The sequence below is a fragment of the Miscanthus floridulus genome, chromosome 5, assembly GCF_019320115.1.
Source record: "Miscanthus floridulus cultivar M001 chromosome 5, ASM1932011v1, whole genome shotgun sequence".
Taxonomy (NCBI): Eukaryota; Viridiplantae; Streptophyta; class Magnoliopsida; order Poales; family Poaceae; genus Miscanthus; species Miscanthus floridulus.
The window spans coordinates 47,973,371-47,987,484 of NC_089584.1; the positions used below are offsets into that span (position 1 = coordinate 47,973,371).

Here is a 14,114-nt window from a genome sequence, read left to right on the forward strand (position 1 = left end):
TCCATTTTAGCTGACACCGAGTTACAAATGAATCTGTGCATCAACAAGTCCCCACATGCAATGTTCTCTTACCCGAACATCCCACGTAACATCCTTGCCCAATAAGACATCAGTTCCTCCTTGAATTTAGTCATAAAACCTTGGGTGTGGACCTAATTTTAATCCATCACGGACCATATTCGGCCTCAAGCAACGCCTACTCATGAACAACCAACCATGTACAAGCACAAGTCTACTATTTGACTCAGCATCAGCCCATGCAACACCACTCCCATGAGTGTATTGCATCAACCTCAGTTAATCAACACAATTTCAACACTTGAACATGAACAAATGCAATTATACTATCACTTTGCAATTGATGTCAATTTCATTACAAAACTGCCAAGCTAGCTAGTAGTGTACCGTACTTAGTATCTCATATTGCGGTCTGCGGCACTCGTGAACCACTCTAGATCCTACGTTTTTATTTGTTGCTATGATGATGCGCCCACAAAAGCAATACACTGTACACTGTACACCGCCCCCTTAGATATACCTGCTGTCAGTACCATCCTTCTTTTTTCGCTCCTATAGCTACTACTCATCACTAGCTAGTACCATGCATCGTGATGGAGCAGTACGTGCATGTTGCATGATTTTTGGAATCAGAACACACGGTCCGTGATCCGTGAACGTTGCATGCATGCATGTCATATTGTCATGGCACACACTGACATACACGAAACATGACCGAGATGTGGTGGTGCGTGTCGCACTCTCTGCTGGGGCATGGCACTGCGCCTGCACCTGCCGGACCACCGCCCACTTGCTTAGCCACTACACGGCTAGCTATATAAACACACGACACAGACTCCTGCCCCGGCCTCGATCCGAGTTCGATTTTCTCTATTGTGTAGCGATCGTGCCTGTGTCCAATTAAGCAGTGTCCTTAACTGCACAGCAGGACACGGCCATGGCTGCTGGCGGTGGTGCGCCGCCTGTGGTGGCCGTGCTCATGACGGTCGCTGTCGTCGTCCTTTCGGCGGTGTCGTCGTCGACGGTGTCCGGACAGGATGACGACCCAGCGCCAGCGGCGGCGGCGTGCGCGAGGCGGCCCGTGGTGTTCGCGTTCGGGGACTCCAACACGGACACGGGCGGCGTGGCGGCAGGGCTGGGGTACTACTACCCGCTCCCCGAGGGCCGCGTCTTCTTCCGCCGATCCACCGGACGCCTCTGCGACGGCCGCCTCGTCATCGACTACCTCTGTGAGTCACCCGTGTCCGTGCCTAGTAGCTAAGCTACTCCGGCCCGTGCCGTGCTGCTGCTAGGTGCTCCTCCTCCTTCCGCATGTATGCGTATCGTCAGTTCGTGTTCGTCCACTACTCACGCACGCGACGATATCTGAGAGCGATGCAGCTGTATGTGATCGTCTTGTCGATCCATGTTTAATTTGCGCCCTCTCCACTATCGTGTGATGATATGCTAGCTGTTGGCGTAGTGATGATCGATTTTGATCTGATCAGTGCGCGGCGGAAGCAGCTCGACGGTGAAGCAGCTAGCTTTGTTCTTGTTGGTGGCAACTGATGGTGACGTACACACGCTTGATAGTCGCAAGCAAGCGGTCTTTGTAAATGACAAGCAGCGCGCGTGCACGGCCCGACCATCTCAAGACAATGACAAGGGATCACGCACCAACCATGAGTTTCATTCCACAAAATTAAAAGCTCACAGCCGAAGAATCCGGTCGACAGCGGCATATATCTAGTCTTTCTTCTTCCTTCTTTAGTTTTCTACTGGCATGTGGTAGTATGTATATGCGTCGAGAGGCGCCACCAGTTTGCTAGTGCTACCTATCGTGCACTTCCAGTACTGTGTTCCACATTTGTGACCTCCATTGTATTTGTCCCCCTCCTTTTCCCATCGAGGTCTTGTTTGGAGGCACGTGTATTCACTTCAATCCATACGTACGTGTTGGAACGGATTGGAATGGAACTTAGTTTAATTCCACTTCAATCCACTTCGACACATGTGTATTGAGATGAATACATGCACATCCAAACAAGACCCAGAGTGGTGGCGGTGGATTGCATGTTTTCGCCATTTCTACATACAATTTCTATATGAATTATATTTCCATGACCATGATTATGGATCCTGTACGCAGCGGTAGTTCGTTTCCTATAGATATCTATGGCCTTGCGTTGTACGCCGGGAGTTTGCTCTGCCATGCTCTCGTGATGCCTCTCTCTGTTTCTGCTGAGTCCATCACTCTGCAACCCAAGACGGTTGTAACAGCCGTCTGGTGTCAGCAGCATTGAGCTGGGTCCTTTCTCCCCCTGACTGAAGAATCCGGCACCGCGTTGGGTCCTGCCGATGTTACCGTGCAGTACCAGTACTCGAGTCGATTGCCACTTTGCCGGCGCCTCACTGTACTAATATTGTTAGTTTCAACCTATGGAATGCAAAACAGGTGAGAGCCTGAACATGAGCTACCTGAGCCCGTACCTGGAGGCCGTGGGCTCCGACTTCACCGGCGGCGCCAACTTCGCCATCTCCGGCTCCTCCACGCTGCCCCGCAACGTCCCCTTCGCGCTCCACGTCCAGGTCCAGCAGTTCCTCCACTTCAAGCAGCGCTCGCTCGACCTCATCGCCCACGGCGGCGGGACCGCTCCCGTCGACGCCGACGGCTTCCGGAACGCGCTCTACCTCATCGACATCGGCCAGAACGACCTGTCCGCCGCGTTCGGGAGCGGAGCGCCCTACGACGACGTCGTCCACCAGAGGATCCCGGCTATAGTGTCAGAGATAAAGGATGCTATCATGACCCTCTACTACAACGGTGCCAAGAACTTCTGGGTCCACGGCACCGGCCCTCTGGGCTGCCTGCCCCAGAAGCTCGCCGCGCCCAGGCCCGACGACAGCGACCTCGACGACAGCGGCTGTCTCAAGACCCTCAACGACGGCGCCTACGAGTTAAACGCCCAGCTGTGCGCCGCCTGCGACGGCCTCAGGTCGCAGCTGCGTGGCGCCACCATCGTCTGCACCGACGTCTTGCTCATCAAGTACGACCTCATCGCCAACCACACCGCCTACGGTGAGTCGTGAGCGATTGACCAGCTCCATGCATACATCCATGTCGTCAGGCTTCGCGGTCGATGCCAGCTCCTCATCACAGTTTGTTTCAGGGTTCGAGGAGCCGCTCATGGCGTGCTGCGGCTACGGCGGGCCGCCCTACAACTACAACGCCAACGTGAGCTGCCTCGGCCCGGGCTTCCGGGTGTGCGAGGACGGCACCAAGTTCGTCAGTTGGGACGGCGTGCACTATACCGACGCCGCAAACGCCGTCGTGGCTGCAAAGATCCTCTCCGGCCAATTCTCCACGCCCAAAATGCCCTTCGACTACTTCTGCCAGGCATGAGCATGACCGCTTTGCCTTGCCAGTGCATGCCAAGCAAAGCTGAGCGATTCAGTTGCGAGAATAATCTCTTGCAATGAATATCCATTTGTGTAACTAAGAAATGTACAAGCACCGCATATCATACTGAATAATTCGCGATTTACCCAATTGTCACGCTACTTGTGAAACTCAAGCAATAACGCTGGGCTTTGGATGCGGGTCTGTCTACTCAAATGTCGGGTGATTTAGAGCAACTCCAGCAGCAGGCCCCTAACTATGGACCCGAAATTTGTTGGCCCAACGAATTCCACCCTCCAGACCGCATCGCTGTTGGGTCTCGACACAGCCCCGAAACGGCAGTTTCTGTTCGTTTTCCCCCGCGCGCGTCGTTCCCCAGTCTCCCGCTCGCACGCGACTCACTTTTCCCCATGGCGCGCTGCTAGGGTTCGTCGCTTGCCGCAATCCTCCGCAACTCCCCGGCGGCGCAGACTCGCCCGGCCTCCACGGCTCCCCGGCGGCAGGGACTCACCCGGGCCTCGCGACTCCCCGACAGCGCGGACTCACCCAGCCTTCGCGACTCCCCGGTGGCGCGGACTTGCCCGGCCCCCGCGACTTCCCGGCGGCGCAGACTCGCCTGGCCCCGCGATTTCCCGCCGGCGTGGACTCCCCAGTGACTGCGATTCCTGTCCCAGTCCGCGCCCACTCGTCGTGGACGCGACGCGAGCTGATCTGAACACCTCCGCTATCTGCTCCACGGCACCGTCGTCAGTCATCTGTTTGTGCGGTGCAGGTATGCCTCACTGCCTTTGATTTAATCTATCCTATGTTTGGCCTGCTCCACGGCACCGTCGTCGTCAGAGTTATTGGCCTGCGGCTTGTCCTGTGTTTGGATTTAACGAATATTGTATCATGTGATTCGATTTCATCGATTGATTGGTTCTATGAAGTGTGTGTGTGGCCGAGATATACATCTGGGAGGTACTTTTGCCTTGCTAGTAGTATGCATGTCAATCAAGGATACGTGTGTGTGGCTTCTTGAGCATTGATTCTTGTCTGATGACTATGTTTTGCTGAAATTGTAAATTAATATGTGACAATGATACTGCAGATGGTGTTCACCGATGATGAAGATGATTTTTTGAGCAATGGTGGGAGGAAGAAGAATCGGACGATGATGATTTGGTTGCGCTGATGCTATTGCTTGCTGAGACTAAGAAAAGGAGTCATAATAAGAAGCGTCGCCGTGGTTCAATGCCTGGTCGTCAAGTGGTGCCAAGAGACATTCATGCTGGTAACTCGCGCATTGTTGTAGATTATTTTGTAGATCCTCCAATTTACAATGACGGATTCTTTCGGTGAAGATTCAGAATGTCTAAACCATTGTTTTTGAGAATCATTCAAGGAGTTGAGGCACATGATGACTATTTCAGGCAAAGGCCAAATGCAGTGGGGTTGCTTGGAGCAACTGCCCTTCAGAAAGTGGTTGGAGCTTTTAGGATGCTAGCTTATGATGTTCCTGCAGATTCCATGGATGAGGTTGTGAGACTTGCTGAGAGTACTATGATTGAGGTGTTCAAATACTTGAGGCCACCCACTGTTGAGGATACTGCAAGGTTGCTAGAGATGAACAACAAAAGGGGTTGGCAAGGTATGCTTGGATGCATTGACTGTATGCATTGGAGGTGGAAGAATTGCCCAACTGCATGGAAAGGTGTGTACACAGGACATGTGGATGGTCCAACTATGATCCTTGAAGCGGTTGCATCGGAGGATTTGTGGATTTGGCATTCATTTTTTGGTTTACCAGGATCACTTAATGATATCAATGTACTTCGAAGGTCTCCCCTTTTTCAGCGACTAACTTCAGGAACTTCACCTCCAATTGAGTACACTGTGAATGGCAATAAGTACACCATGGGTTATTATTTGGCAGATGGGATCTATCCTTCTTGGGCTACATTTGTGAAGAGCTACAGAAATCCACAGGATAACAAGAAGTCTCACTTCACACAAGCTCAAGAAGCGGCTAGGAAGGATGTTGAGAGAGCATTTGGTGTTCTACAGTCACGCTTTGCCATGATCAGGGGTCCAGCAAGATTTTGGGGCAAGAAGATGCTATGGTACATTTTGACAGCATGTGTGATCTTGCATAATATGATAATTGAGAATGAGAAAGATGACGATGATGTTGGGGGATATGACTATGATCAGGATGGGGGTGAGGAGTTGAGGAAGGAGGAATACCAATGCCGCAATCCAAATGTGATGTCCGAGTTTCTCAGGATACACAAGGAGATTGAAGATAAAGAAGGACATGAGAAACTCCGAAACGATCTCGTGGAGCATTTGTGGGCGTGACATGGCGCAAGTTAATTATTTTAGGGGCTACTGCTGGAGTTCAGCCCAGAAAGCAGGGACCCCAAAAGTAGGGGAAGCACCCAAATGAAAAGTAGGGACTCTATTTTTGGGGCTACTGCTGGAGATGCTCTTATACCCTCCTGACACCCGAGTGAGAAAACACATTAAAACACTCGAATCTACCAAGCAAACTAAATCGAGTGTTTAAGCCTCTACAACACTTGATTCCCATAACCACAAGATCAACATCTAACAAACCAAATGAAAAGAGATCAAAATCAAAACAAGAAAACATAGAAAAAATACAAATTAAACAAATCAGTATCATGAAAAGCAAATTAGAAGAAAATCAAAGCAAAAAACATAGAAAAAACATATTAGTTTTATGAAAGGCAAATTGGAAGAAGATCAAAGCAAAAAACATAGAAAAAACAAATTAAACAGATTAGTTCTATGTAAGGCAAATTAGAAGAAATTCAAAGCAAAAAACATATAAAAAGTACAAATTAAACAGATAATTTCTATGAAAGGCAACTTAGAAGAAGATCAAAGCAAAAAAAAACATAGAAAACATACGGATTGAAAAATTACATTAACAAACACATAAACTTACACCCAAATAGAAATAGTAAAATATGGTCCAATAGGATGTAGTATGCTTTAATAAAAGGAATAAGGTCTCGTTTAAATCTAGAGGCTAAAGTTTAGATGTGTCATATATGGTGTCATATGGGAGTATTTGAATAGTAATAATAAAATAAATTACATAAGTCCTCGATAATTCTCTAGAGAAATTTATTAAGCATAATTAATCTATCATGATTATATGTTTACCGTAGCATCGTATTATTAAATCATAAATTATGCTTAAAAAATCGTAACGCAGAGTAGTCGCGATCCGTTCGATCAGTAAATCAGGTCTAAATATATATAATGGGTGCATGCAAGAACCCAGGTGATGTGACTTGACTGGACAGCCGGTAGAATGCACTGCACCAGCAGCCACTGCACTTGCAGCTGCTTGCACTCCACCGCTTACCATCGTGCGTCAGCAAAGCTGAATGGCCGCATGCGCGCAGCAGCGTGCGACTGCCTACACCACCCTGCCACCATGGCCCCGAGACCGCTACAATCTGCTCCGTTGAAAGCGTGGATGGACGGCCACGGAATCGAGTGAGCAAGGATAGAAACACCCGAGTTATTACAGGGCTACGGAAGTGTACTGGCCTGTGGAATATAATTGTTAAATACCCCCTCCTTCCCAGTAAGGCTCCGTTCGGTTTTGCAAGAACTACTCCCCACGAAGAGTTTCGACCGGGAATTCTTAGGCCTGGTTTATATGCCATCTAAATTCTAAGTTTTTTCACTTCCTCTCCATCACATTAATTTTTAGCCACTTACATGAAGTATTAAATATAGGTAACAAAATAACTAATTACACAGTTTAGTTGGAAATCACGAGATGAATCTTTTGAGCCTAGTTGATCCACGATTGGACAATATTTGTCAAATAAGACAAAAATGGTACTATTCATCAGGTTCAAAAAATTTATAAAGAGAACAAGGCCTTATTTAATTTGTATAAGTTTTGTTAACCGGAACGATTCCTGCCATCAATCTACTGTAACCGAACGAGCTCTAAGAAAGTTGTTATGGGCTACGTGCATGTCAAATTTTCTCAAATTTAACTAAGATTTCGTAGAAAATACATGCAACATTTATATCTTTAAATAATTTTATTATAAAAGTATATTCAACGATATATCTAATGATACTAATTATGTATTATAAATATTAATATCTTTTTTTATATAATTGGTCAAAGTTAAAAAAATGACTTCTTAAGAAACGAGAATGACCTCTATTTTAAGACAGGGAAAGTAACAGAGAGAACTCTAGAGAGGACAACGGACATGATAGACTAAGGGCACGTTGGTTTGAGCTTCAAGCTTTTGGACCCTTTCAAAAGTCAAAAAAACTTCCGAAAGCCAAACAGAAGCTCACTCTCTTAAGCCAAAAGCCTAAACAAATAGGGAGTGAGCTTATGGCTTTTAGCTACTAATCTAAAAGTAGTCAAAAGCTCAAATAAACAAGGCATAAGGTTGTGCTTAGTTCAGCTTTTAGAAGTGATTCTGCTGTAAAAAAAATCTGAAAGCTTACCAAATGGGTGGATCCTAAGTTCTTTTCTTCTTCTAGAAGCAGCTGCTCCTGCGTAATACAATTTTTATAACACCTTATATCTTACTTTTGTCTTTCAGCTTTATGCTTTTGCAAATGGGTAGAAATAAAGAGACATTTTCCAGCTGTTTGAAGGAAAATAAAGAGAGAGGGTATATTTTATAGTTGTTTCGGCCAAACAACTTATGACTCTCTAGAATTTTTTTCACAGTTCACGGCTGAACCAAACCGACTCTAATTCTTCTCCTGCCTCTGACTCTGTGGACTCGATCAGACGCTGCCCCTCCTACGTTTGATCACTTCGCTACAGTGCATCTGATGCGTCGCGTGAGAGTGTGTTAGAGAGGGCCGTTGGATGGCAACGGCTACTTCGTTTGAATGGGACATGTGGCGGTCAAGCAGCGACCGGACGCATCCGTTCACCACACCGGACGCGTCCGGTGCACAAGACCTGCGTGTCTGGTCGTTCCAAAATCTGCCCAGTGAAGGGGTAACGATTATTTTAGCCTGTGGGGCTATAAATAGAAGTGTTGGTTGGCCTTTGGTCGAGTGCTGAGCACCCTTGAGCCTTGGTGGCTTGTGTAGGTGTGCTTGGGAGCCCTTTAACTCACTTGAGCTTGATAGTGTTCATCCGATCGAGTGAGTGAGCGATTCTAGTGCGGTTGCATTGTGAGGTTGCATCGAGTGGCACTAGGTGATCGAGTTGCAAGCAGGTGGTGCTTGTTACTCTTGGAGGTTGCCACCTCTTAGACGGCTTGGTGGTGGTCTCCGTTGAAGCATGCAAAGAAGATTGTGCGGTGCTCCAGAGAAGTGATTGTGAGGGGGATTGTGCTTAACCCGAGGGAGCCACGAAGAGCAACTCTAGTAGAGAGAGACGCGAAGGACGATAAGTGGTCTGACTAGGTCAAGTGCTACAGCTTGTAGTAAGCACTCCACGTGGGAGAGTATGACTTGCGGGTCACCACCAGCAAGAGGACCGACGACAACCTTGGAGCTTGTCTCAATGGAGACTAGCGTGTTGTCAAGCACTGAACCTCGGGATAAAAATCATCATGTCATCCTTGTATTCCCGTTGGTTTTCATCATCGTTACACAAGCTTGTATTTACTTCATTTACATTGTGCTTGTGTAGTTGCTCTTGTAATTAGTTAGCTTGTGCAACTTGCAAGTTACCTTCTTGCTTGTGTAGCATATAAGTAGCTCCCTTGCGTGACTAATTCGGTTTGAGTAACCTTGTTAGTCACATTGCTTAGTTTGTGTAGCTAAGAAATTTGCGCTCTATAATTTGGCTTGTGTAGCCTTGTTATTGAGCATTGCTAGTGAGCTTAGGTGGCTTTGTGCTTTTACTTACTAGCATGTGTAAGAGCTCCCTCGTTGCTTGAACTACTAGTGGCATAGGTTCATGTGACCTTGCTTCTAGAATTGATTAGGTGAGCTCTAGCTAGCCCGACACCTTTGTTGCCTAATTAGGATCTTTATAAGGTGCTTGTGAACTTCGATAGAGGGGTGTAGTCTTGGCTAGACCGATTATTTTAATTCCGTATTTGTTTCGGTTAGCTGACATGATTAAATTTAAAAAGGACTATTCACCTCCCTCTAGTCCGCCATATCGACCCTACACTTTCCCCGTCGCTAGCCGCGCCACGCGCCCTTGCTCCCTGTGCCGCTCACCTACGTGCCAGCCACCTACGTCGCTTGGAGTGGCTGCTCATCCATCTACCCCCTTCCTCAGCGTGCGCTCGCTAGGCTATCGCGCCGTGCCCTTCCCCCCATTGTCGGTCGTGCGCTCACCTTCATGGCAATCACCTGTGTCAATCGATCACTCACCATTCGTCCGTCGCCCATCGTCGTTTGGCGCGCTGCTACCCCGTCATGGCCGCTGGGGCACATGTGCCGTGGCACCTCAAGTCTTCCTCGGCTAAGCCAAGGGGACCCACGAGCATGGCTGATGCTGGTGGTGCTCACGTGCCGCCGCTCGCCACCGGCTCCCACCCCGACGATTGAAATTGACTACCCCGACCTTCCCTCCCCTATGTTGCATATGTATGTTTCAAGTGTTTCAGACGTTTCAGATATATGTTGCAATTATTTTATCTTGATGTTGCAAAAGTAGATCAGAGGATATTGCACATGTTTCATATGTTGCAAGTGTTTCAAAGGCACGTTGCAAGCGTTTGTTCAAAATGTTTCATCTGTTTCCAGACACATGTCGTAATCATTTTGTCGGGCACCGAATACTGGGGTACATAAAGAGGAGGAGCTAATAACCATCAAACGTTGATGCTTCCGAATAGACAAGAACACATCTACACTTCTTACCCAATGACCGAAGGTTGGCTCCGCCTCGCCCGACCCCTAAGGCCCAGTTCCGCTTCGCCCGACCCTTGAGGGCCAGTTCCGCCTCGCCTAACGTCTAGGGCAGACTCCGCCTCGCCCAACCCCCGAGGGTAGGACTCTGCCTCGCTCGACGTCTGGGAGTAGACTCCGCCTCACCAGACGTCTGGGGGCAGGCTCTGCCTCGCCTGACGTTCGAGCGTAGGCTCTCGTCCGATGTCTGAGGGCAGGCTCCGTCTCGCCCGACGTCCGGGGGCAGGCTCCGCCTTGCCCGACGCCTGTGCACTGCTCCTTCATAACCATGCATGCAGATAAGGCAGGACATTCAAGTCAACCGCAATACCAAGTACCATACCCTGCACGCCTGCAGGGAAGTACCATCAGGATATAACCAAATAGGCGCTTTAAGCCCTTCCAGGCATGTCAGAGCCCCAACAGTGTTGCGGGCGCCGACATTTATCCTATAGTGTTATGGGCGCCGACATTTGCCCTCGGACACGAATCCTGATGGAAACATACGACAACCGCTATGGTCCAAGAAGGAAACTCATGTCATCTATAGTAATGAACATGGAGCCTCTACACCATCTACTCCCCATGGGGTCATGGCTCGACACCCTGGTGCGCCGCGCCGCCCATCGGAGTGGGATGGGACGTGACCACTTGCTGAACGAAGCCAGAGCATGGCCCTATTAGGATCAGCGAACATGCTATCCTTGGCACCATCTGCCATTTCAGTAGGGCAGGCTCAATGGAAAAGGAAGACCCAGCACCTTCGAAGGACCTTCGCTGCCTCTGGTTTTTCCTCTTTCTCCCATCTATAATCCCTCCTCCCCTTGATCTATAAAAGGGATGGCAGGGGCCCCACTAAGGAGATGGACAAATTCAACACACCACGCATCACATAACACACAGCTGAGCAGCAACCGAGCTCTCAGCACCCGTTCGACCTTTCCATTAGAGACTTGGGACCCATCCCTCTCTCGATCGTTTGTACCCCCTACTACGAATCTTTCCATGCTAATAACACAAGCAGCAGCAGCAAACTGGACGTAGGGACATTCTGTCCGAACCAGTATATACCTTATGTCTTTTAGCACACCATTCAGTCCCAACGCGCAACAAATACAAATTTACTAGTTGGTGTTTATTCAAAACACCGATAGTTGGCGCGCTAGGTAGAGGACCTTTGCGTGTTCCGATGTTAACGTCAGGCCATGGATGGTTAGCCATGGAATCAGCTAGGTCCCGAGCACACACATGCACTTCGATGACCTAGACTTCATCATCACGGTGGAGGGAGAGTTGGCGTTGGCTCACATTGCCATCCAACCTCTCCCCTCCATCGACCTCAACTATGGGAGGCTTGAGCGCCAGCTTGTCATCTCCCTTGGACCCCAGCCATCCAGGGAGGACCCATGCTGCCTCACCCTCTCTCCAAAACACCCTGCATGGAGCGCCCCAACAACACTTCTGTTCGGTCTCCGCAACACCACTGGGACCGTTAGCCACCTTGTGGCACAGCGCATGATCCCATCCCCCGTGAACAATGAGTTTGTGGGGTGATCGAACATGTTACAAAGTCTCTCCACGATGTCCTCGCAGAGGAGCCAAGGTCATCCTCTAGCTCTAACTCTAGTAGGGGGAGCCATCACCCCTCCCAGGAATGCTTCATAGCGGGTAGCCCTGAGGGACATGTCAAAAGTGTCTCCAAGGAGGAGGCTACCCTAGCGAACAACCTCAGCAATGAGGCCGAGAGGGAGAGAGCAGCCCCACCTTAGATGGGGGTGGAGCAGCTGAAAGCCCAACACTGGGAGATCGAGGAAGCACGACTCCAGCTCATGTAGGAATGCACGGAGCTCGATTGGGAGATCAAGCGCCATGGAGACGGTGGGCGCGCATGCACCATGGCCCGCGATGCAAATCAGAGGATCATCGCCAACGATGAAGCCCTTCCTCGCTTTGCCTGAGCAAGCTAGAACATCACCGCAGCAGTGGCCCTACTTCATGGCCTTCCAGAGGTCACAATGCCCAAGGACCATCGGGCCCACCATGAGATTCGCACGCTACTCGAGCGTGCGGCAGCGCAGTAGGCAAAAAGTTCATTGTCTCAATGACGTGAGCTCAGTGCTTGCCATCGTACACCCTCGGAGCATCCTGGTAGGGATGCGTCGGTCCACCAAGCACCATAGGGTGGTAGGCAGCGTGCCACGGTCCCGGTACATTAGTGTCTTGACCGCAACCACAACGCACGTAGCACCCTCAATGCCCGTAGACGTACCAACAGTGGCCCGAGAGAAGGAGCCTATCGTGGCTATCATCCTCGTCGCGGTGGACGCTACGATAGCGGCGAGGACCGAAGCCCAAGCCCTGGCCTACCGGGTCCTTAGGCCTTCAGCTGTAACATCCTCAATGCTGCTTTCCCGCCAAGGTACCGACCACCATCCAATATCCCAAAGTACTCTAGGGAGACAAACCCCAGATTATGGCTCGAAGACTATCGACTTGCCTGCCAAGCCGGTGGTGCGGATAATGATGACTTCATTATCCGCAACCTTCCACTGTTCTTAGCCGATTCGACATGAGTGTGGTTGGAACACCTACCGTCCAACGCAATCCAGAGTTGGGCGGACCTAAAGGAGATCTTTGTGTTAAACTTCTAGGGCACATACAAGCGCCCTGGGAACCCATGGGACCTCAAAAACTGCCATCAGAAGGCTAGTGAGACCCTCCATGGGTACATCCGGCACTTTTCCCGGTAGTGCAACGAGCTACCTAACATCGCCGATGCTGATGTCATAGGAGCTTTCCTATCCAGTACTATCTACGAGTCTCTAGTTCATAAGCTGGGACACAAGGGCCTGCAAACCACCAAGGAACTCCTGGACATCGCCACCAACCATGCCTCTGGAGAAGAAGCGGTTGGAGCGATCTTCGATCATCTTGATGGCAAGGCAAGGCGGGACAAGGGTGCTGATGAAGGCACCTCCAATCATTCTACCAAAAAGAAGAACAAGAAGCAACAACACAAGGACTCACTCATAGCTGTGGCTGACCGCAAGGGTGGTCAGAAGCCCACGGAGGGTGCTTGGAACCACTTCAAAAAACTACTCGAGGGGCCATGCTCGAACCATGCTTTCCTTGTGAAGCATCTGTACAAGGACTGCAGCCTCATGCGGTGGTTCTTATTCAGAGGTTCCAACAAGGGGGAGCATGGAAAGGACCCTACCCCCACCACAGACGATGCCGAGGAGAACAATGATGGCTTTCCAATGTCGGACGGTTGCCTCATGATCTTTGGAGGATTAGCGGCCTATGACTCAAACACTGTCAGAAGGTCGCGCACCGTGAGGGTCTATACGACCGAACCGACCATGCATGCCTTCCTTCGGTGGTCAGAGGCTATCATAACCTTTGATCGGACTGACCACCCAGAGAGTGTCCCACATTTAGGAAGATATCCGCTCGTGGTCGACCCGATCATTGGTCCGAAGTGGCTCACCAAAGTACTAACGGATGGAGGCAGCAGCCTCAACATCATGTATGCCAAGACGCTCGACGAAATGGGCATCAACCGGACACATCTCTGCCCAACCTAAGCACCTTTCCATGACATCGTGCCTAGAAAGCAAGCCATGCCACTTAGGCAGATCGATCTGCCCATTACTTTTGGGGATCCATTCAATTATAGGACGGAAACCCTAACCTTCGAGGTGGTTAGGTTCCCCGAAACCTTCCACGCCATCCTAGGACGTCCATGCTACGTGAAGTTCATGGCTGTCCCCAACTATACACACCTCAAGCTAAAAATATCAGGTCCTGGTGGGGTCATCACCGTCGGCACCTCCTTCTAGCACGCCTATGA

At 49.7% G+C, this 14,114-nt stretch overlaps 1 protein-coding gene and 1 pseudogene across 1 annotated transcript; both read left to right on the forward strand.

Moving 5' to 3' along the window:
• The first annotated feature begins 878 nt into the window (after positions 1 to 878).
• On the forward strand, positions 879 to 3,550 carry LOC136452130 (GDSL esterase/lipase At1g09390-like). Its single transcript, XM_066452770.1, has 3 exons — positions 879 to 1,247; positions 2,453 to 3,076; positions 3,168 to 3,550. Exons 1-3 carry the CDS (start codon positions 956 to 958, stop codon positions 3,398 to 3,400), a joined length of 1,149 nt encoding a protein of 382 aa, XP_066308867.1. The 5' UTR covers positions 879 to 955; the 3' UTR covers positions 3,401 to 3,550.
• Positions 3,551 to 4,343: 793 nt separating this feature from the next.
• LOC136452132 (uncharacterized) lies at positions 4,344 to 5,737 on the forward strand (annotated as a pseudogene).
• The last annotated feature ends 8,377 nt before the right edge of the window (positions 5,738 to 14,114 follow it).

Bases quoted from the DNA above. Each gene is read 5' to 3' on its own strand.
- LOC136452130 (XM_066452770.1), top strand. From the start codon at position 956: ATGGCTGCTGGCGGTGGTGCGCCGCCTGTGGTGGCCGTGCTCATGACG. The intron at 1,248-2,452 runs GTGAGTCACCCG...AATGCAAAACAG, and splicing joins CCTCGTCATCGACTACCTCT to GTGAGAGCCTGAACATGAGC. The intron at 3,077-3,167 runs GTGAGTCGTGAG...AGTTTGTTTCAG, and splicing joins CGCCAACCACACCGCCTACG to GGTTCGAGGAGCCGCTCATG.